The 18,562-nt window shown below is 39.6% G+C and overlaps 1 protein-coding gene and 1 long non-coding RNA gene across 3 annotated transcripts; one reads left to right on the top strand and one right to left on the bottom strand.

The window, feature by feature from the left end:
• Positions 1–2,570: 2,570 nt before the first annotated feature.
• Positions 2,571–12,403, bottom strand: ca4a (carbonic anhydrase IV a). Of its 2 annotated transcripts, XM_074611122.1 has the most exons (9): positions 12,276–12,403; positions 9,297–9,299; positions 8,364–8,408; positions 7,753–7,917; positions 7,510–7,655; positions 5,970–6,062; positions 5,798–5,864; positions 5,546–5,709; positions 2,571–4,372 (listed from the first exon to the last, which is right to left on the bottom strand). In XM_074611122.1, exons 1-9 carry the CDS (start codon positions 12,334–12,336, stop codon positions 4,193–4,195), a joined length of 924 nt encoding a protein of 307 aa, XP_074467223.1. In that variant the 5' UTR covers positions 12,337–12,403; the 3' UTR covers positions 2,571–4,192. The 2 variants fall into 2 exon arrangements, with proteins under 2 accessions (XP_074467223.1, XP_074467222.1); XM_074611121.1 differs by lacking the exons at positions 9,297–9,299; positions 12,276–12,403 and having other exon boundaries at positions 8,364–9,037.
• A 3,931-nt stretch (positions 12,404–16,334) lies between these two features.
• LOC141752586 (uncharacterized) lies at positions 16,335–18,330 on the top strand. Its single transcript, XR_012590271.1, has 3 exons — positions 16,335–16,472; positions 16,559–16,668; positions 18,302–18,330. It is a non-coding gene; the product is annotated as an uncharacterized LOC141752586 (long non-coding RNA).
• The last annotated feature ends 232 nt before the right edge of the window (positions 18,331–18,562 follow it).

Here is an 18,562-nt window from a genome sequence, read left to right as displayed (position 1 = left end):
CTAATGGCTGTAACACTGTCTGCGCTGTGATAAGTAGGCTCCTAAAAAAGATATTAGCAGTTAATGGTCCCCTGCTGTTTTTGTGCAATTTTCATTGAATGAAAGTCATTGTGTGCTAAAGGGCAAAGCAACGTTCTGCTCGTAGCCAATCTCTCCTGAGTTCAATTTAAGAGGAAATGAATGTTTTGCCCTTTTTGATTGCTTCCTCTGGCGGGGGCCGTTGTCGCTGGCTAGCTGCTGCTACATTACCTGGCAGCAGATGAGTCATTCTCCACCGCTGGCTAACGTCATGACGGCCGTAGCGGGCAGACACCTTTGTGAGTTATATCACACTGTGGCAACACAATAACTAGGTTAGCAGGTGTATCAATTGGATTAGAGTAAAGTTGATTGGGCTATAGTTGTCTCCTGGTGACAGCTCGCTGTAGAGATGCACACATCGCAGCATCGATCAGGAGACTGTGTGAGATCCGAGACGTAGGGACCTCACATAGAGAGGCAGTAAAGGTGACACTGTTTGTTTATCTCTGGACCACATGGACAAAGATTGGCCCAGTGACCTTTAACTGCTGCTGGATATCTGATGGGCAGCTGCGCGTGTTTCGGGGAGGGTCACTTTCAATATGAGGATGCATCTGGTTTCTCGCGGGGAGAATGGTGCCCTTTGTCCCGGAGACCCCAGGGACATTGGGCATTTGAGGAGAGATTTAGGAGTTAGTGAAATTGTATGGGTGCTGTCCTAGAAGCCTGACTAGAAGACCAAGGTACCCCTGCCAGATATTAAGCATCCACCCTTTGATCCCCGGTCCCTCTTGATGCTTAACTGAAGAAGCGATAGAGGCCTGAGCGAGCAGGGAATGAACGGGAGGCTTTCATTACAGCTTTTGTCTATACTCTGTCTCCGTCTCCATGCATTTCTCTGTGAAGGGCTGCTGTCTTCCTAAGCCTGTCCATCACAATACGCCTTTTGATTCCTTGAGAAAAGAAGGGGGGGATAGGGGGGAGGGAAATAATGTAACTTGAAAGGAGATGAAGTTTGAAAAAGCACCTGCAATCTGTCTCAGAGGCCGGTAAGGAAAAGAAAGGCGTGTGTTGTTGTCACATAGATTTTTAAAGAGGACCTATTATGCTATTTATTTTATCCTATTTTCAGGTGCATAATTGTATTTTGGGTTTCTACTAGAACATGTTTACATTCTTTAATGTCCAAAAAACGCTTTACTTTTCTCATACCAGTTGTGCTGCAGCGCCTCTTTTCACACTCTGTCTGAAACGCTCTGTCTGAGCGTCCCCACTCAACCGAACCGAACTCTTTGGACTCCAGCTCTAAGGAGCAACACAAATGCTGTCGTCACAGCGCGCAAGCATTCCCAAGCACACATTTTTCGGGCTGAGCCCCAAGATAAAAATGGTTCAACTTTTGGAACGCTGCAGTGCGCACCGCATGTCATGTGACGAAGAACAACCAATCACAGCCGGCAGATATCTTCTTTCTTTCGTAAATATCGGTCTACGGTAAATATATGGAGGAGATGTTAATCATTTTAGTGCAGGGCTACCCAGAGCTTTATGATCTGTCCCACAGACTATTTTACTGGCTTCTCCCTTTCGGTCTGAGGACGGCACAACATCCGGTTGAAAGGTCAGACAAATTGACACAGAGAAATCGAGTGTAAAGCTACTGTGAGGGATTTACGGTGCTGGAAATGCATTTATCTTGTTTTGATTGTGTTTAGTTTAGTTACCGCAACTTCATCATCATCGTCATCGCAGCACGCAGGTTTCAGTTGCTTAGTAACGGCAGAGGCGACAGGAGTGTGACCTCCGAAGCACATTGGAAAGAAAAAATAACCTGCCGTTTTCCATGCTTTTTTAGACACGGCATGTGTACGGCCCCTAAGTTTTGTTTCGGGGGCGTGCCAAACTAGTCGCCAGGTAGGTATTAAGCAAATGTGTTATTTGGTGACATCACTACGTTACAGAAGAAAAGGTGGGACTTCAAGCAAGGTGTTTCCAGCAGTTCATGAGCAGTGTTTCTGTCGGGGAGAGTAACTCCCCTTGGCATGGACTTTGGGCTTTGTAGCTTTGCAGACCTTTTACATGCACAAAAAAAAACTATAACACACTGAAGGAAAGATAAAAATCACAAAAGCATCTTTAACGTTTTTGTGTTACTCCTCTGGTAGCTTTCATAGTGAGCTGTGTAATGTATGTGTGTGTGTGTGTGTGTGTGTGTGTGTGTGTGTGTGTGTGTGTGTAAGTGAATTCCGGCCAACAGCCTCTATAACATCAAGGACAAGTCAATTAGAAATGGATTAAGAGATTGAGATCCGTGAGCGCCCTTAGACTCTCCCGACAGACCGAAGGGGAATTGAACAGGAACGTGAGAAGCTTGTCTGTGTGTCTGAGCCAGCAGACAAACATCAGAGCTGACAGAGTGTATTCTAATATCAGTTTTCATAGAGCAGAGATGCTGGGACAAGGCTGACACACTGTATGAGGCTAAATACTGTTTTGATCACCGGTTCAAATAGCTTGAATTGTGCCTGTGCAAACAGAAGAGGCTGCCATTAAAAAGACATGTAAGTAGTTTATTCTTTTGTTCAGTTGGAACACATTCTCCATATTATTTATGACACGTTCAAGCATTACAACCTGACAATCTCATACACTTGAACATCACAAGTAAACTCGATTGGTCATGAACAACTTGATGCTTCATATATGGGTTTGCATTCAACACTATATATATATATATAAACTTTGCAATACATAAATAACAATAACTGTGCTTCTCATATCAATATACACATTCAGTACATAAATACATGTGTACAATGACACAGCATAGAAACTTGATGCCTTATGAAACAATGGAAAATATACAGATCCCTTTGCTCGATCATCACAATAAGTCTTGCTGGCAAATTGCACAGATCTCTCTCTAGAATACATAACGAGTCCTCCTGAATAAATGAGTGAGAACTCAGTGGGGTGTAATTCACAGTCGATAACATTCAGTGCATCCGAGACCCTGTAATACAAGCCATGAACACGGTCACATGTTCTCAAGATAAAGCTCACTGAACTTCACAGGTCAAAAATGGGAAATGGAGTGCCTGAGGTGTGTGCGTATGAATTTTGGCAAGCACGGTTTATGTGTGTGCAGCTTCACTCCAGCGGCTACGGACGCGTATTGCTCATTATGAACATCTGGAACATCGAGACATGCGGACTCATGCGAGTGTTTGAGATGCATGAAAAATAATGGTTTGGTGACGTTTTTGTATGCAGGTTGATTCTCAAAAGTGTTTCTGTCTCGTCACGCTGCAGATGCTCCCTCCTCCCTCTGGAACCAGACTTTATTAGCGTTAGCATCCCTGCAGCTTCATCTTTGTCTCAGGTGTCATTAGCCTCTGACTCTGGGAGGTGATAGACTGCAGCTCTGCTTCTGACACTGGATTCCCGCAGAGAAAGGAGCTCACTCCCCTCGCCCTCCCCCCACTTTCCCAGACCAACTGCTGACCGAGTGGCCGCGTGGGGTTCACCTGACGGTCGCGCTGCGTGCTCCTGGACTTTGAAAGAAAAGCCAAACTGCTGACTCCTTTGACCGCTGGCTTTGAAATGGAGCGTGTGTATTTGACTCAGTTCTGCTATTAATAGCTCCGTGCCGTTCACATGCCCCATTGAGAACAGCGCGTCACGTGCCAGGCCATGGGGCTGACATTGGCACTCAGAGCGCAAACTATCGGCGACTCGCACTGACATGAAGCAGAGACTAAATTTACCTGACATTGGACAAGGAGGATCAAAAGCGTACGAGTGTGTGCTGGTGTTTATAGGATGACGCTGTGAAAAATTAGGGCATGACTAAGAGATCTGATGTTGAGTGCTTGGTAACCTGCTTTATGGCACATTCATAATGCTGAAATAAGACCTACTGCTTCACTACGCATGCACGAATGCTGATCGAACCCTCACAGCACCTTTCGTAAGGCGTTCCTTGAACGCCTTTGTCATTTGTGTTGTAAGGGAGGAACACCAGGTGAGTCATGCCTGCCTGCACTACGACGTGGTCGATCATCTTAGGCAACCATGCGATGAAGATGTCACAAACCAGGGTTCAGCTTAGGAGTGATAACAGAACTTATTGTGTCCATGAATGTCGCAGTGCAGCACGGGATGCCTCGCTCTAGTTAGGTTGAGACAGTCCCAAGGCCGTGGCGATGGCGGCCACGAGGATGGCGGAGCTGGCCAGGATCACTGCGCCTCCCGACCGGTACACCTGCCGACCGTTCAGGGGCTGGACCGGCCTGAAGGTCTCCACCATTGGCTTGCCATCCTTAAACTTGAGCTCGGAGAACGCCCGCAGCTGGAGGAACAGAAGATAAACACATATGTTAGATCATCGAGGTGTGTCGTCTGACTGAGTCCGTGAATACAGCATTTTTGTCAAAACAATGTAACTAAGTACATTTACTCATACTGTACTTGAGTACAATGTGGAGGCACTTGTACTTTGAGTATTTCCATTTTATGCTACTTTATAGTTTTGCTCTTCTACAGAGGGAAATGCACTTCTTACTCCACTACATTTATCTGACAGCTATAATTACAAGTTACTTTACAGATTGAGAATTTACATAAGAACTGATAAATTTAAGAGAATGTTGCTGCATGAGGCCCCGTGTTAACCAGTAGTTCCCAAACCTTTTGGTATGCCAATGCTTACAAAAGAGCAGTGTCTGGTTGGGGCCCCTTGTCACATTTCAGATATTGATGAGTTGTTAACAGTTCAACCAAATTCCACCTCATCCCCCCTTTAAATTCTTCAAAAGAGTCATGAAGAGGTCAAATAATCCAGTATTTCACAAAAAAAAGTTATTATAGAAAACTAGCTAATAAAACTGATAAGCTAATCATCAAATAATTAGTATTTTTAGATACTTTTAGATAGAAATCTCCGCCCACCATTCAGGGAAACGTTTTTAATGGCTGCAGTTTTAAAGGAACAGTGTGGAATATTGAGTTGTGTTTTCGTTAGCTTTGTATGAACCCTTCATATCTACATAGGGAGCGGGTCCTCTTCATGTGGTCCGCCATGTTTCTACAGTAGCACAGATTGGACAAACCAAACGTTTTTACGTTACCCAAAGGCCAGTGTAGTTCTCCGACACTCTTGTGAACTGTGGTAACGTGAGCCGCAGAGTGTAAAACCGTGGTACCGCCAGCCACCATCTGACTACCGTTGCTCCTGAAGTAGTGTTATTATGGTAAGGATGGCCTCTGAGAGAGGCGAACGGCGTTACCACTGTTTTGCACTCGGCGGCTCACGTTACCACAGTACTGTAAAGGGAGGAGTGAGCGGAGGGATACTCAGTTGGTTTCAATCTGCAACCACACCACTAGATGCCACCAAATCCAACACACTGTACCTTTAATAAAAAGTCAGAAACTGTACCTTATAACCAAAAGAAAGAAAGGGTATTTTAGAAAAACAAAATCCACTTGCATTCCGTTACATGTTCTAGTCTTTGACGCTCACCTGTTCGTTGCTCAGAGGGATGGGATTCTCAAACACAGTCCAAACCACAGCCTCATTGCACCCCGGGGTGGTCAGAGAGCCCTTGTAGCGGTAATAGGAGGTCATATTCTTCTCAGCTGGGATTAGTTGTGCCAGGGAGATGGGAGGCAGAGACGTATTGCCATCTGAAAACAGAAAAGCCACAGATCAAACTATAGCAACACTGCTGTGCAGCCATGTCTTTAGCTGGTTATAATGAACTTCTGTACTTACTTGCAGCTTTGATGCTTCGCAGAGCGTTGATGATGGGGTCATACTTTCGGTTTGCACTATCGGACCTCTGAGAATGGAAATATAAACATTTCAGCACTGTTTCATTCCAACTGGAGGTCTGCTCTGTCATATAGCAGTTTAATTTAAACAATACAGGATTCAAAATGATTACCTCGTAGAAGAACCCAAGGACTGCAACTCCCTGTGTGTCTGATAGCGCTGTTGCCAGATCAGTGTACTGGTGCTTCATGTGAACAATGTGCAGCTGTTGGAACAAAATGACTGATGTTAACACTTTTTCACAAAGTAATTTTTTACAGTGGAATCTTATTGTAAATGGGACCCGCAAAAAAGTCACGATTTTATCAGTTTACAGACGTTGCAACGTTTGTTGAGTACATTTCATGCTCTAATAATAGACGCAGATACCTAAGGTATCAGTTCAAGTTAATCAGTTCTTTCTTAAAAACGTGTCTTAAAGGTCCAGTGTGTAGGATCTGGCGGTCTCTACCTAATTGTTACACACTGGACTTAATAGATAAATAAAGCTTTCCTAACCAATGTACAAATCATCAATTAGTCACAGAATGAACTGGTGTAACCATAAAAAGGCCCAATCAGTATTGTTGACCATTTAAAGGATAAGTCTGGTGGTATTATATATTGTCAACAAATTCTATGAAATGACCAAAAACCAACAATGAATTGATCCTACTAACAAGTCTGTGTATCCCATGCCTGATATATCTTATTTTTCTGTGCCGTAGAGCTCCATTGTTTCAAAAAACACATCAATGAGTCACATGTTTCTTTACTACAATGAACACGGGCAGTGTGGTTTATTTTGAGTCGACCCTTCATACACCATCCTGCTGCTGTAAATACTCACTAGTACATCAAACAAGACGTGTTGGCAGAAAATAGTTCCCAACAAATGCACTATTCACTCCTGTTTGAGTAGCGTTTGCTAAAACTACAGTGTCCAGGGAACTATTGAGCCTTTAAAAACCAACAACAACTATATATTTCTGGCCTGTTTTTAAACATTTATGTCTTGAGTAAGCTGGGAGCCACAGACAGGGTAGGGAGGTTGGGAAGTATTGAAAGACGGACTAATGCACTGTTAGTCTTCGTCTTTTACTGGGAAAAATATAGAATATCACCAACCTTGCCCTTTAAATTTACAGTATATTCACATACGTATTTTAAAAGTGCACTTTTATGATCATAGTTTAAATTGTTGGTCTGTTTTACTGTTGAGTTTCCAGCTTCAGTTAAAGGTGCTGTTGATAACCAGCCACTAGACGTCGCATTCTCCCTTTCCCTGTTTCATTGCATTTACTTCACAACAAGTCGTCGCCAGGCACTCACTGTCAATCTCAGCCATTTATCCGTTTTTTCCACACTAACTGACAACCCAGATAGAGACACCACGCGATACAAACGTCGTTTTGCTATTGGCTCACAAGCCTTGTTAGAAGCGAGAACCGAACGTCAGATATCTTCCACAGAGATAAACGAGACATTCACTTTGGACCCGCTAAAACTTTTAAAATGTTTAATTCACAATCATAATCATTTTTTCAGCACCGTTCTAAAAGCTCTGTGGATCTTTTTTTTTTTTTATATTAATCGTCATAAAATTGTTATCAATAAGACCTTTAATAACTTGACTAAAGACAGGAGGTGTGTATCTTGTATGGTAAGGTTACCTCCATGGGATACTGCTCCCCATCAATGGTGTGTTCGGAGCCGGGCCCTCCGTCGTTGCCCCAGTGCAGGTGGAATTGCACAGCCTTGTAGCTGCCTGGCAGGCCTCCACCTGAGACGGTGCTCAGGTGAGGAACTCCAACCTGAACTGAGGAGTGGAAACACACCGAGCATAAGGACGTCACACAGAGGCTTCACAGCTGATGATGACGGCTGATCTGATTTTTAATGTAAGATATGCTCACCCGAGTGGCCGTTGTTCTTGATCGTGCCTCTGAAGATCTGCTGGTAGTTGTCGAACTGGAAAGGAGTCAGTCGCTCGTCTTTCAAAGTCTTTCTGGTGACGATGTTGATGGGCGACTGGTTTCTTCCTTCACAGTCGCTGTTGGCGTGGTTCCAATTGTCTGGCGCTAAGACGAGAAAAAGACCAACAAGTTATAGCGGACTGTAAGTCCTCCATGGATGGAGTACCGCAGGGAGTCTTCTCCATCTACATGTTACCTTTAGATCAAATATTTCAAAAGCACCATATCAAGTTTCATTTTTATTTAAATGGTTCTCAGATCTTCTTTCCCTTCAATTCCAGTAGTATCTAGTAGGTCTGTCTTAGAGACGTTAAAAACTGGTTATCTCAGAACTTCCTTCAGTTAGACTCCAATAAATCTGAATTTATTATCACAGGTTCAGATTCTTCTTCAGTTTTCTTCAGCCCAATTTCTGAACTGAACTTTTTCATCTGTTGGTTTTACATCCTATATATGAAGCACTTTGTAACTTGCTTTTGAAAAGTACCATATAAATACAATTATTATTATAATCAAACAATGTTATGCTTTTTGTATTAAAATGAGCTTACCATTGCACTGATGATCACAGGCGAACTGGGACTGGTAGCACCAATCTGAAACACAGAAAATAAAGAAAATTGTCAAGGCAACAAAAGCTCCCACAGCTCTAACTTGAGATTTGGTGTCAATGGCAAATAATGTAAAGATCACACACACACAGTCAGTCTGCATTATTAACCTGTGGGTGACACCAACGAGGCTATTGTGAGGGCAGAATAGGATGTTTCTTCTTAACACTGACAAACGTCCAGCTAGATTTTATGTGTATTTACAAATGTTTCCTTTTATTAATTGTTTATTTTCCTTACTGCAAACAGTGAATTGTTCTCCATGTATGGGACTGGCTCCTGGCTGTTATTCCCAGCCATACAAAAAGCCCTAATACACAGGAATTGTCTTCCTTGGCGTTTGTGCTTTATCTTTCCGTGCTATCAGAATCAACACAGAGCCAATCTTTTGCATCAGCGAGGTCCCGTTCTCACATGTTTGTCTGAGGGTTTATTAATATTTCACAATTGGTTTGCATGTTTCCACCCGGCACTCGGAGACAAATATCTGCAGCTATCTCACAAATCAAATATTTATGAAAAACACACCATGCCATTGAAAAAATACAGGGAGGGTCTCCCGCTCTGCTATTCGACTGGTGCGAGGGCTGCTCCCAGTGTTTGTGAAGGAAGTCAATGTTTGGTTTCTTTGCCATGTTGGTAAGCCGTTTCCTCCTGCTCTGACACGATAATGGATATTGAAAATAAATGTAGCAGCGGGGCAAACATTTGGGTAGTACCATCATTCACTGTACTGGTCGCTGTAAATAAAGAGATGCTCATTTCTTTGATAGGTTCTTATTCTTGCTGCAAGATTTGCATGTGCGTGAGCGGAGCGCGAACACTGCAGAAGAAAAAATAATTCTTAGAAATTTCTAATTACTCTGTGACTACCGCCTGGGCGCTGACTGAGGGTATTAAAAGATTATGATTAATTTCAAAACCTTGACTCACTTTCGCCTGCCTCATGGTCTGACAGCATGGGCGGTATAGCTGTGAACATGTGTCACTTTCTGCCCTCAGAAATTTGCATTGAGGCCGCAGCTAAAGTGGGTTTTATCATCACAGGAGCATTCAGGACCACAGCTGTGTGAGATGTAGCAATTACATCTGATAACTGTGATAATTAAGCTTGTCAGTCATCAGTCAAGATGCTTTCTTTATAGAATATTGCTGCAAAATCGCTCCTATAAAAAGTTGAATTCCAGCCAAATAATGTTTGCTCATGTTTTGTGTGTGAGCAGTGGTGGAAAGTACATTTACTCAAGAACTGTTTTTGAGCACAAATTTCAGGTATTTAACTTGAATATTTCTATTTCATACCACTTCATACTTATATTCCACAACATTTCAGAGGGAAAATATTGTACTTTTTACTCCACTGCATTTATTTGGCAGCTATAGTTACTTAAAGCAGCAGTGGGTAGAATTAGAGCAAATATGATTGATTGATGATTATAAAACGGTTACTGTATCCTGACAGTAGTGCATGAGACAGGCAATGTTAAAAAAAATCATGTGCCTCGGTGTCCCCGAGCAGCTGTCAATCACTCGCAAACTCCGATCAAACGGTCAAACCATGCAGCGCTGATCAAATATGAATCAATATTCTGTTACGTTAATGCTTATTTCTCTCCTCAAATGTTTTCAGAAACATCTTGTAGTGTACTGTTTAGCTGTAAAATGAGGAAGTTTGTGACCCAGCATCCAAGTTGAGATCAGTTGAGGAAATACCAACCACCGCCCACCAGCCGGAGCAAACTTTTTCATTTTACAGCTAAACAGTACACTACAAGATGTTTCTGAAAACATTTTACGTGAGAAATAGGCATTACAATAACAGAATATTGATTCATATTTGATCAGCGCTGCCTAGTTTGACCATTTGATCGGAGTTTGTGATTGATTGACAGCTGCCTCCTTTGAATGAACAGCCAATAGGAACTCTCTCTCTGCGAACGCGCATGGGATCCCGACCCGGTAGATTTATACGTGTAAAAAGTTACAAACAGTCCCTTTAAGAAATGAATCTGAATACTTCCTCCATCCCTGTCTGTATATAGAAACATCTATTTTTATGGCTCATGCTTGTTTTTATCTCAGCCAATCAGATCTCTGTCCGCACAATTCCTGACCAATCAGCGCTCAGCTTTGATCTCTCCGTGAGGCGCAGAGCGGATGAACAATATGAATGAAGTTTCAATGGAGCTGAGAGAGAGAGAGAGAGAGAGAGAGAGAGAGAGAGAGAGAGAGAGAGAGCAAAGACGGATCTTTTCATGCCATTGTGTTGTCTGAGCCAGACATAAACTGTGCGCTTTCACACAGAAACACGGTTCAAACGAAAAGGAGAGATTGAAACTATAGCCTCCAGTTCACTCTACCAATTCTTGTACCCCTTCATGTACAATATCTTTAAACACGCACTATCTGCAACCATCTTGGAGTCTAACCACTGGTGCACTTTACACTATACATCCACCACTTTATAGACTGCACATATGCACATATCACATTTATTTATTTTACTCCATTAGAGTGTTGGTGTCAGACCTCGAGGCTTTCTCTGTGAAATGAAATCAACCCGCTGTGAAGTTGATTTGGAGACGATGGAGACGCGCAGCTCGATGCGTCTCTCTGCTGCAACGAGGACGCAAACGACTGTGATTGGCTCAGTGAGCAGGTAGAGAGAGAGAGAGAGAGAGAGAGACTGAGAGGTGTCCGGACCACAGAGGCTCTGAGTGATTCTCAGCTCGGCCGGATCTGCCTGCTCTTCTTGTCTTTGGCTCAGCTGATACAGCTTCTCTGTATCCTCATATACCACCATACCATCGAGCTGCAGATGTCGGACACACATCTGGAATGCTCGGTACTACATCAGTGTGATGGACCAGGCAGGTGTTACGCGTGCAGCGGTTTTGGTGCGATGGGAGCCTCTCTTCCATCTGAGGAGCTGTGGCTCCTTGGTGACGTTTTTTTTCTTCTCCTCTCTGCATAGCATCTTTCTGAATCTATTTTTTGGATTTCTGTCTTTTTAGATTATCTGGATTCCGAAAAATATCAACTTTTTAATTGAATAAAGTGACTGGCACGGAAAAAAAATGGTAAAAAAAGCAACCTCATCCTGATGGTCTCATTGAAAAGCTTTCTGATGTTTTCATTCACTTCATATGTATTATTCAGTGTTAATAAGATATCACTTGCTTTTTAAATCCTTTCCTGGTAAAAACAAAATGGTAAAAAAGCAACTTCATCCTGCTGGAATCATTGAAAAGCTTTCTGATTCATTCACTTATTGTTCAGTGTTAATCAGATATTACTAAAATAGCACTTGCATGCTTAGATTACACAGCTCACAGATTTTATAAGAATAAATATATATAAGAAATACAAAAAAACAAGCTGAAATTCTGCAGATTCCTTTCCTGGCAGGCTAATATTAGAGGATAAATATCTAATTATTCAGTTAATTATCCAGTTTCTGTTCTGTTACTGTGGCAGGTGGAATGTAAATAAAAATGGTAAAAAAGCAACTTCACCCTGCTGGTCTCATTGAAAAGCTTTCTGATGTATTCATTCACTTCATATATATTGTTCAGTGTTAATTCAGATATTAATAATATATCACTTGCATTATTAGATTACACAGCTCACAGATTTTATAAGAATATACATATATAAGAAATACATATTAAAGGACAAGCTGAAATTCTGCAGAAAAAAAAATTAAATATCTAATATTAGGCTAATATTAGAGGATAAATATCTAATTATTCAGTTATTTTTTTCAGTTTCTGTTCTGTTACTGTGGCAAGTGAAATGTAAATAAATTCTCCAGTGCATATTTCCCAGCTATATGAATAAAAGGAGACTCACCTGATCCTGTGCAGAGTGTCCAGAAGGATGCCAGGAGAACGGGCAGGATGAGTTTCTGCATTCTGGAGCTGACTCGACCGAGGCAAGGCAAGGCAACACAATGACTTGTTTTTCCCAATGTGATGGCATTCTTGCAGGGGGTCTTATACTTATCTATCAGGAAAGAAAGAGTGGCCCCTCCCACCTTTGGGCATCGCCTCTAATAAAGCTCTCCACTGATAATATCAATGGGCTCCATGCAAATCTAATGCACTCATCATACTGTCATCATGGAGTTGATAGAAAGAATTCCTGCTGATCTGAGAGGTAGAAGTGTGACTCTGTGGAGAATCTGAAGGAGTTCATTATCAATGCATGGCAGCTCATTGCTCTACAGGTATACACCTCAAGGTGCTCAGAGGATTAACTGTGAAGAAAGACATGAATATCATTAAGTAGATACTTCCTCTTGTTCCTTTACACTCAAGGTTAGAAAAATCATTGTGTTTCACACTCTCAGTACCATACTTGATATATTCTGTATCATTTATTGAAGATATATTATGTTTAAATTAAAATACTCTTTTTAAAAGTCTTGCATTCGAAATTTAACATAGTAAATATAGCAACAACATGTTCATACAGTATCAAAAGTACTCATTATTGGATCATTATTATGTATTATTATTATGCAGTGTTACTAGGTGGGGCTGATAACTAATTCATAAGAATGCATCATATTTTATACATGGATTATATATTTTATTCTGGAAAAGTAGCTGTCAGATAAATATTTCCCTCTGAAATGTAGTGGAGTAGAAGTATAAAGTAGCATTAAGTCAAAGTCAAAGCATTTATTGTTAAAACATGTTTCCATGTACAATAAAATTCTTCTTTTGCCTTCCGCTCTGAGTGGCGTTTACAAGGAAACACAAAAAATAAGAAATAAGTACAAGAAAATAGATACAGAAAGAAAGGGCACTAAATAGAAATACTCAAATACAAGTACCTCAAAATGTAGGTACTACTGTAAAATACAGTACTTGAGTAAATGTACTTAGTTACTTTTTATACCTGAAACATATTTGGTATCTTATAAGAAAATGTGAGATCTACTGGAATTCAAAATAAAGTTCTGTGGTTTGTAACGACCACTGGCAGGTAAGTGAGTTAAACACAGTGAGAGTGAGCGTTAAACAGAGACAATGCACACACACACACACACACACACACACACACACACACACACACACACACACACACACACACACACACACACACACACACACACACACACACACACACACACCTTCACCTGAGAGCCGCACGTCTAAAAGAGGATATCAGGTGAAATCTTTAAAAAGGTTTATTTTCCGGCCCAGTTCACCCGATCCAGAAAACCTGTCCAGTCAGTGCAATGCTTTGCAAAAAAATCTCAACATCTCCCATCAAGTTTTCCACAGAAAAGTTAAAGCTGTCACTTTTATTTTCATTCACCGAACGGAAACCTAGAATACCCTCAAGCTTGAATTATTGATCATGCTGAGTGAGTACAGTGAGGCACATTGGCAGAAGTTCCTCCTCAGAAAACATGAATTAGCTTGCGTTGCTCTTCTTCAAGACTTTTTTTGCCAGCAATGGGAAAAGGGCATGATGGTGTGTGTGATGATGTGTCTTGGATTTGTATAGACTGTGTGGTCATAAAACATGTAAATGTAAGTTTTCCTTTCATCTTCATACACGGAAATGTTGGTTCATATGAGGGAGGGACTTTACAGCCTTTACCAGAAAAAGCTGAGAAATGAAGAAATCCATCACTGTGATCATGCAAAGATCTCCTGATTTGATTTGTTGAAAGTGCTGGTCTCCTTGCAGTACAACAACCAAGTACAGCCTTACTTTACCTTTGATAGAAAAGCTCCATCTGGTGGACAAATGGAGGGACAGCATAAGTGTTTTTTCCATTAATGTGCTTCCCAGTGCTGGAAGGAGTTTTCAGATCCTTTAATTAAACTACAATTCACACAATGTAAGCAGCATTTTAACTACTTTATATAATGTTTTTTACTTTTAATTTACTGAAAAGCAAAGCATCATATTTGATATGCTCATTAACCCTCTGACACCTGCGGGCAATCCCGACCGACTGTCTTTCAGAGGCTGTAGCAGGTTCAGTTTTAATGCTAGAGTGAAGATATCATATATCATATCGAATATGATGTATGACTAGAAAACAAGAAAAACCTAAGTAATCCATTGATACCAACCATGTCATGCTGGCTTGTCAGGAAGGAGGTTAAATAACGCTCCAAAGTTGGGCTAGATTTTGGTGAGGAAAAACTGGCATGGCCATTTTCAAAGGGGTCCCTTGACCTCTGACCTCAAGATATGTTAATGAAAATGGGTCCTATGGGTACCCACGAGTCTCCCCTTTACAGACCTGCCCACTTTATGATAATCACATGCAGTTTTTTTGCATGCAGTATGTGTTATATTAGTCTATACTAAAATGGTGTATTTTAATATTTCTGCATACTGGGGTCCCTAAACAGTCTTGGAATTGCATAAACTGGGTATCACTGTAAAGCTGAGATTCTTGTGGATCCAATGAGCCCAACTGTATTCATGTGTGATGATGTTAGTTCTCATAGTAGCCATTTCATTGTAGTGAGACCATTTTTTTTAAACTTGACCTCACTGTATATAATGACCTGTGGTGACCTCTAGGAAACTTTACAGCCACAACATAGAGACCTAGAGCATTCAGAGGATGGATGGCTTTCCTAGCTAGATTGTCAATAAGGAGGTTTCTGAGCAGTTTACAGAACAGAAGTGCTCACCATCCAATTGCCGGAAAATGCAGTTCTTGCAGAAATCTCAAAATGTCAAAGGTTTTGATCCCAAATCACAGCATGGTTGTTTCTATGGTGTTCCTCAAGGTCTTGGTGTCTTAATGTGGTATTTTGGAGGGATTATTGATAATTTTTTATCAATTCTCGAGTGTTAAAAAATGGTTATATTTAGCACCAAATCTGTGTAACAAATGATATCAACCTAAAAATTGCTTCAACAACTTATGTGACATAATAGAGCATGGGGATGACCATCATATACTTCCATCATAATGTTCTAAGCCCTTATACACTTTCAAAATGTATTTTAATTAGTTAATTAATCAATGTTTTTTTCTGATTTATGACTAGAACAATTTGACACACAGTGCTGAGCAGCATCTCAAATTAATCTTCAGGTTCTCAGCTTTCAGATGATGTACACCACTTCTATGTGACATCTACTGTGGACCTGCTATCTCCCAATAAACACCCCTGTACCCCTAAAAAAAGACAAAAACTGGTCTATTGTGGGTCTCAGAGGATTCATTTTGATCTTATTTGACCTTTAAAAAAGTCATAGTATAAAATGTGATGAAGTCGAAAAAGTCATAGTATAGTATGTCGAAAAAAAAGTCATAATATAGTATGAAATAAAAAAAGTAAAAGAAAAAGTCCTAATAAAGTCATAGTGTAGTATTCCATCCCATAAAAAAGTTTAAAAAGTCATAGTATGTCATGCAAAAAATAAAAGTCATAGTATGTCATGAAAAGTAATAAAAAAGCCATAGTATAGTATGCCATTAAAATGTGAAAAAAGTAATTGTAAAGTCATAGTATAGTATGTCATAAGACCTCATTAAAAAGGCATAGTATAGTATATCTTAAAAAAAGTTTGAAAAACTCACAAAAATATTTAAAAAAATCACAAAAAATCATATTTTAGTATATCAAATAAAGTCATAGTATAGTAAGTGTTTTAGCCTACTGTAAAAACTAAAAGTGTCTCGAATATCCAACAGGGTACTCAAGGAACTTAAAAATATAGTCCTATGACTTGCTTCAACAAATTATTTTAAACTGCCATAATTATTATTAATGTCATTATTTGTAATGTTTGCTAACATATTATTATTCATGTGATTCATTTCCTCAATATTGACTTGTTTAAGTATGAACACCACATAGGAACCATGTGTAGGTGCTGTGTTGTGCAGGGACATGTTTAGGTTCCCTCCAACAACAACACGTGCACCTGATGACGTTTTTATCGTCTTGACGCTTAAGGAGTGAAGTTGAAGTTTTAAAGTGATGTTGCATGAAGAGTTTATAAGATCTAATGTTGTTTAAGTGGACTCGTTTCCTCTCTGGTTGTGTGCATAGAGAGGTATGTTTGTTTTGTTTTGTATTTCGTTATGTGTGTGAGTGATGCTACTGTAATTATTCTGTTTCATTGTCATGAATGTTGAACAGGTGGATTTGATGACGTTGATGTTGACTGAGGTGCATTAAGACGAACAGATCCATCTTTAACAGAAGAACCAGGGTGCTGTGTATTACCTGGAAGGAGTGATACCTTTCAGGTGAGTTTATACTCAAAATATCCAGTTGTGTACTCAAAGAAGTTGACATTACATTGAAAGTGTTTTCCTTGGATTGGAAAGGAAATTGCAACAAAAATAAAATATTAAACTTTTTTTTCTATATCTCAGATTATTTAACTCTACATCAGTGTGGTTGTGATTGATTAAAAAATGATAGGTACATTTAAGATGAATCAATTGGGAAAATGAAACCATGTGCACATACAGTAGGCATATTTAGTATCACATAAAATTAGGATTGTAGTAGTTTACCTTACCTGTCCTACCTTAGACAGTCAGACACTGACGAAAAAAGGCTGATATGTATATACTGTATGTATATATGTATATGTATACTGTATATATATGTATATTGTATTTATATGTATGCATGTATATATACAGTGTATATATATATGTGTATGTACTGTGTATATATGTATATACACACACATGTGAATGTGTATCTATGTATATATATGTATGTATGTATGTATATATGTATATGTGTGTATGTATGTATGTATATGTGTATGTATGCACAGTATGTATGTGTGTATGTATATATATGTGTATATACAGTATGTATGTGTATGTATGTATGTATGTATTTATAATTTGTATGTATTGTGTATATGTATATATATGTGTGTGTAAGTATATACTGTAGATGTATATGCATATATATGTATATGTATGTATATATGTGTATATACTGTATATATATATATATATACACACACATGTGTGTATGTATGTATGTATGTATGTATGTGTGTATGTATACACCGATCGGCCATAACATTAGGACCACATGGGCACCCTGACCGGTATGTGTATGTACAGTGCCGTGAAAAAGTATTTGCCCCCTTCCTGATTTCTTATTTTTTTGCATATTTGTCAAACTTAAATGTTTCATGCTTCAATGCTTCTAGCCTACTTCACTTTGTCAGACAGGTTCTATTTAAGTGATTTCTTGATTGAGCAGTGATTGGCTAGTGAAATTGAACTCAGCTTTCCAAAACATGTGGTTGATCACAGTTAATTCATGATTTAACAAGGGGGGCAATTACTTTTTCACATAGGGCCAGGTAGGTTTGGATAGCTTTTTCCCTTAATAAATTAAATCATTATTTAAAAACTGCATTTTGTGTTTACTTGGGTTATCTTTGTCTAATATAAAAATTTGTTTAATGATCTGAAACATTTAAGTGTGACAAATATGCAAAAAAATAAGAAATCAGGAAGGGGGCAAATACTTTTTCACGGCACTGTATGTACAGTATGTGTGTATGTATGCATGTGTGTATACTGTATTATGTAGAGTATGTGTATATTGTGTATGTATGTATGTTTGGACTCCAAGAATAAACGACTGTAAGAAAAATACATCATAGCAAAATGTTAACTTATTTCTTCTCAAGACATTTATTTTATTAATGTCACCTGAAGAAAACAAATTATTATTATTTTAGAAAGTTACAGTTACTTTGCATATTTTGTAAGATGAAAATAGACAAAGGCATGAGGAAATCTGTGTCTGCTGCATCTGTGTTGATTGGACACATACTGGTTGGTGGCTAGATTTATTATCATTTCAATCAATTGTGTTTTTGTATTCTTCTCCTCACAGCAATCATTCAAAGGAAGACCTGCTTCATGTGAGTACCTCATTACTGAATCCCTGAACATGGATTACCTTGGTGAAGTTGTTGGCTTGTGGTTGTCTACTTGTCGTCTATTTTCATTGGTGCTCTTACCAATGTTAACCTCAAACTGGCAGTACTTTATGAGAAGTATAACCTTCACAGAACACCCTATAAAGGCACAGTTCATCTGAATACAAGATGAATATATTTTCTCAGTGGCCTTCTCATAGAAAATAATTACACAT

The sequence above is a fragment of the Sebastes fasciatus genome, chromosome 16 (genome assembly GCF_043250625.1).
Source record: "Sebastes fasciatus isolate fSebFas1 chromosome 16, fSebFas1.pri, whole genome shotgun sequence".
In the NCBI taxonomy this organism is placed as follows: domain Eukaryota; kingdom Metazoa; phylum Chordata; class Actinopteri; order Perciformes; family Sebastidae; genus Sebastes; species Sebastes fasciatus.
This window is presented reverse-complemented; position numbering and strand designations above follow the sequence as displayed.

What these genes read in the sequence shown, in the direction of transcription:
- ca4a (XM_074611121.1), bottom strand. Translation starts at nt 8,526, where the DNA reads ATGCAGACTGACTGTGTGTGTGTGATCTTTACATTATTTGCCATTGAC. An exon ending in CAAGAACAACGGCCACTCGG is followed by an intron (nt 7,656 to 7,752) that starts GTGAGCATATCT and finishes TCCACTCCTCAG; the next exon opens with TTCAGGTTGGAGTTCCTCAC. An exon ending in TCCCTCTGAGCAACGAACAG is followed by an intron (nt 4,373 to 5,545) that starts GTGAGCGTCAAA and finishes CTGTTCCTCCAG; the next exon opens with CTGCGGGCGTTCTCCGAGCT.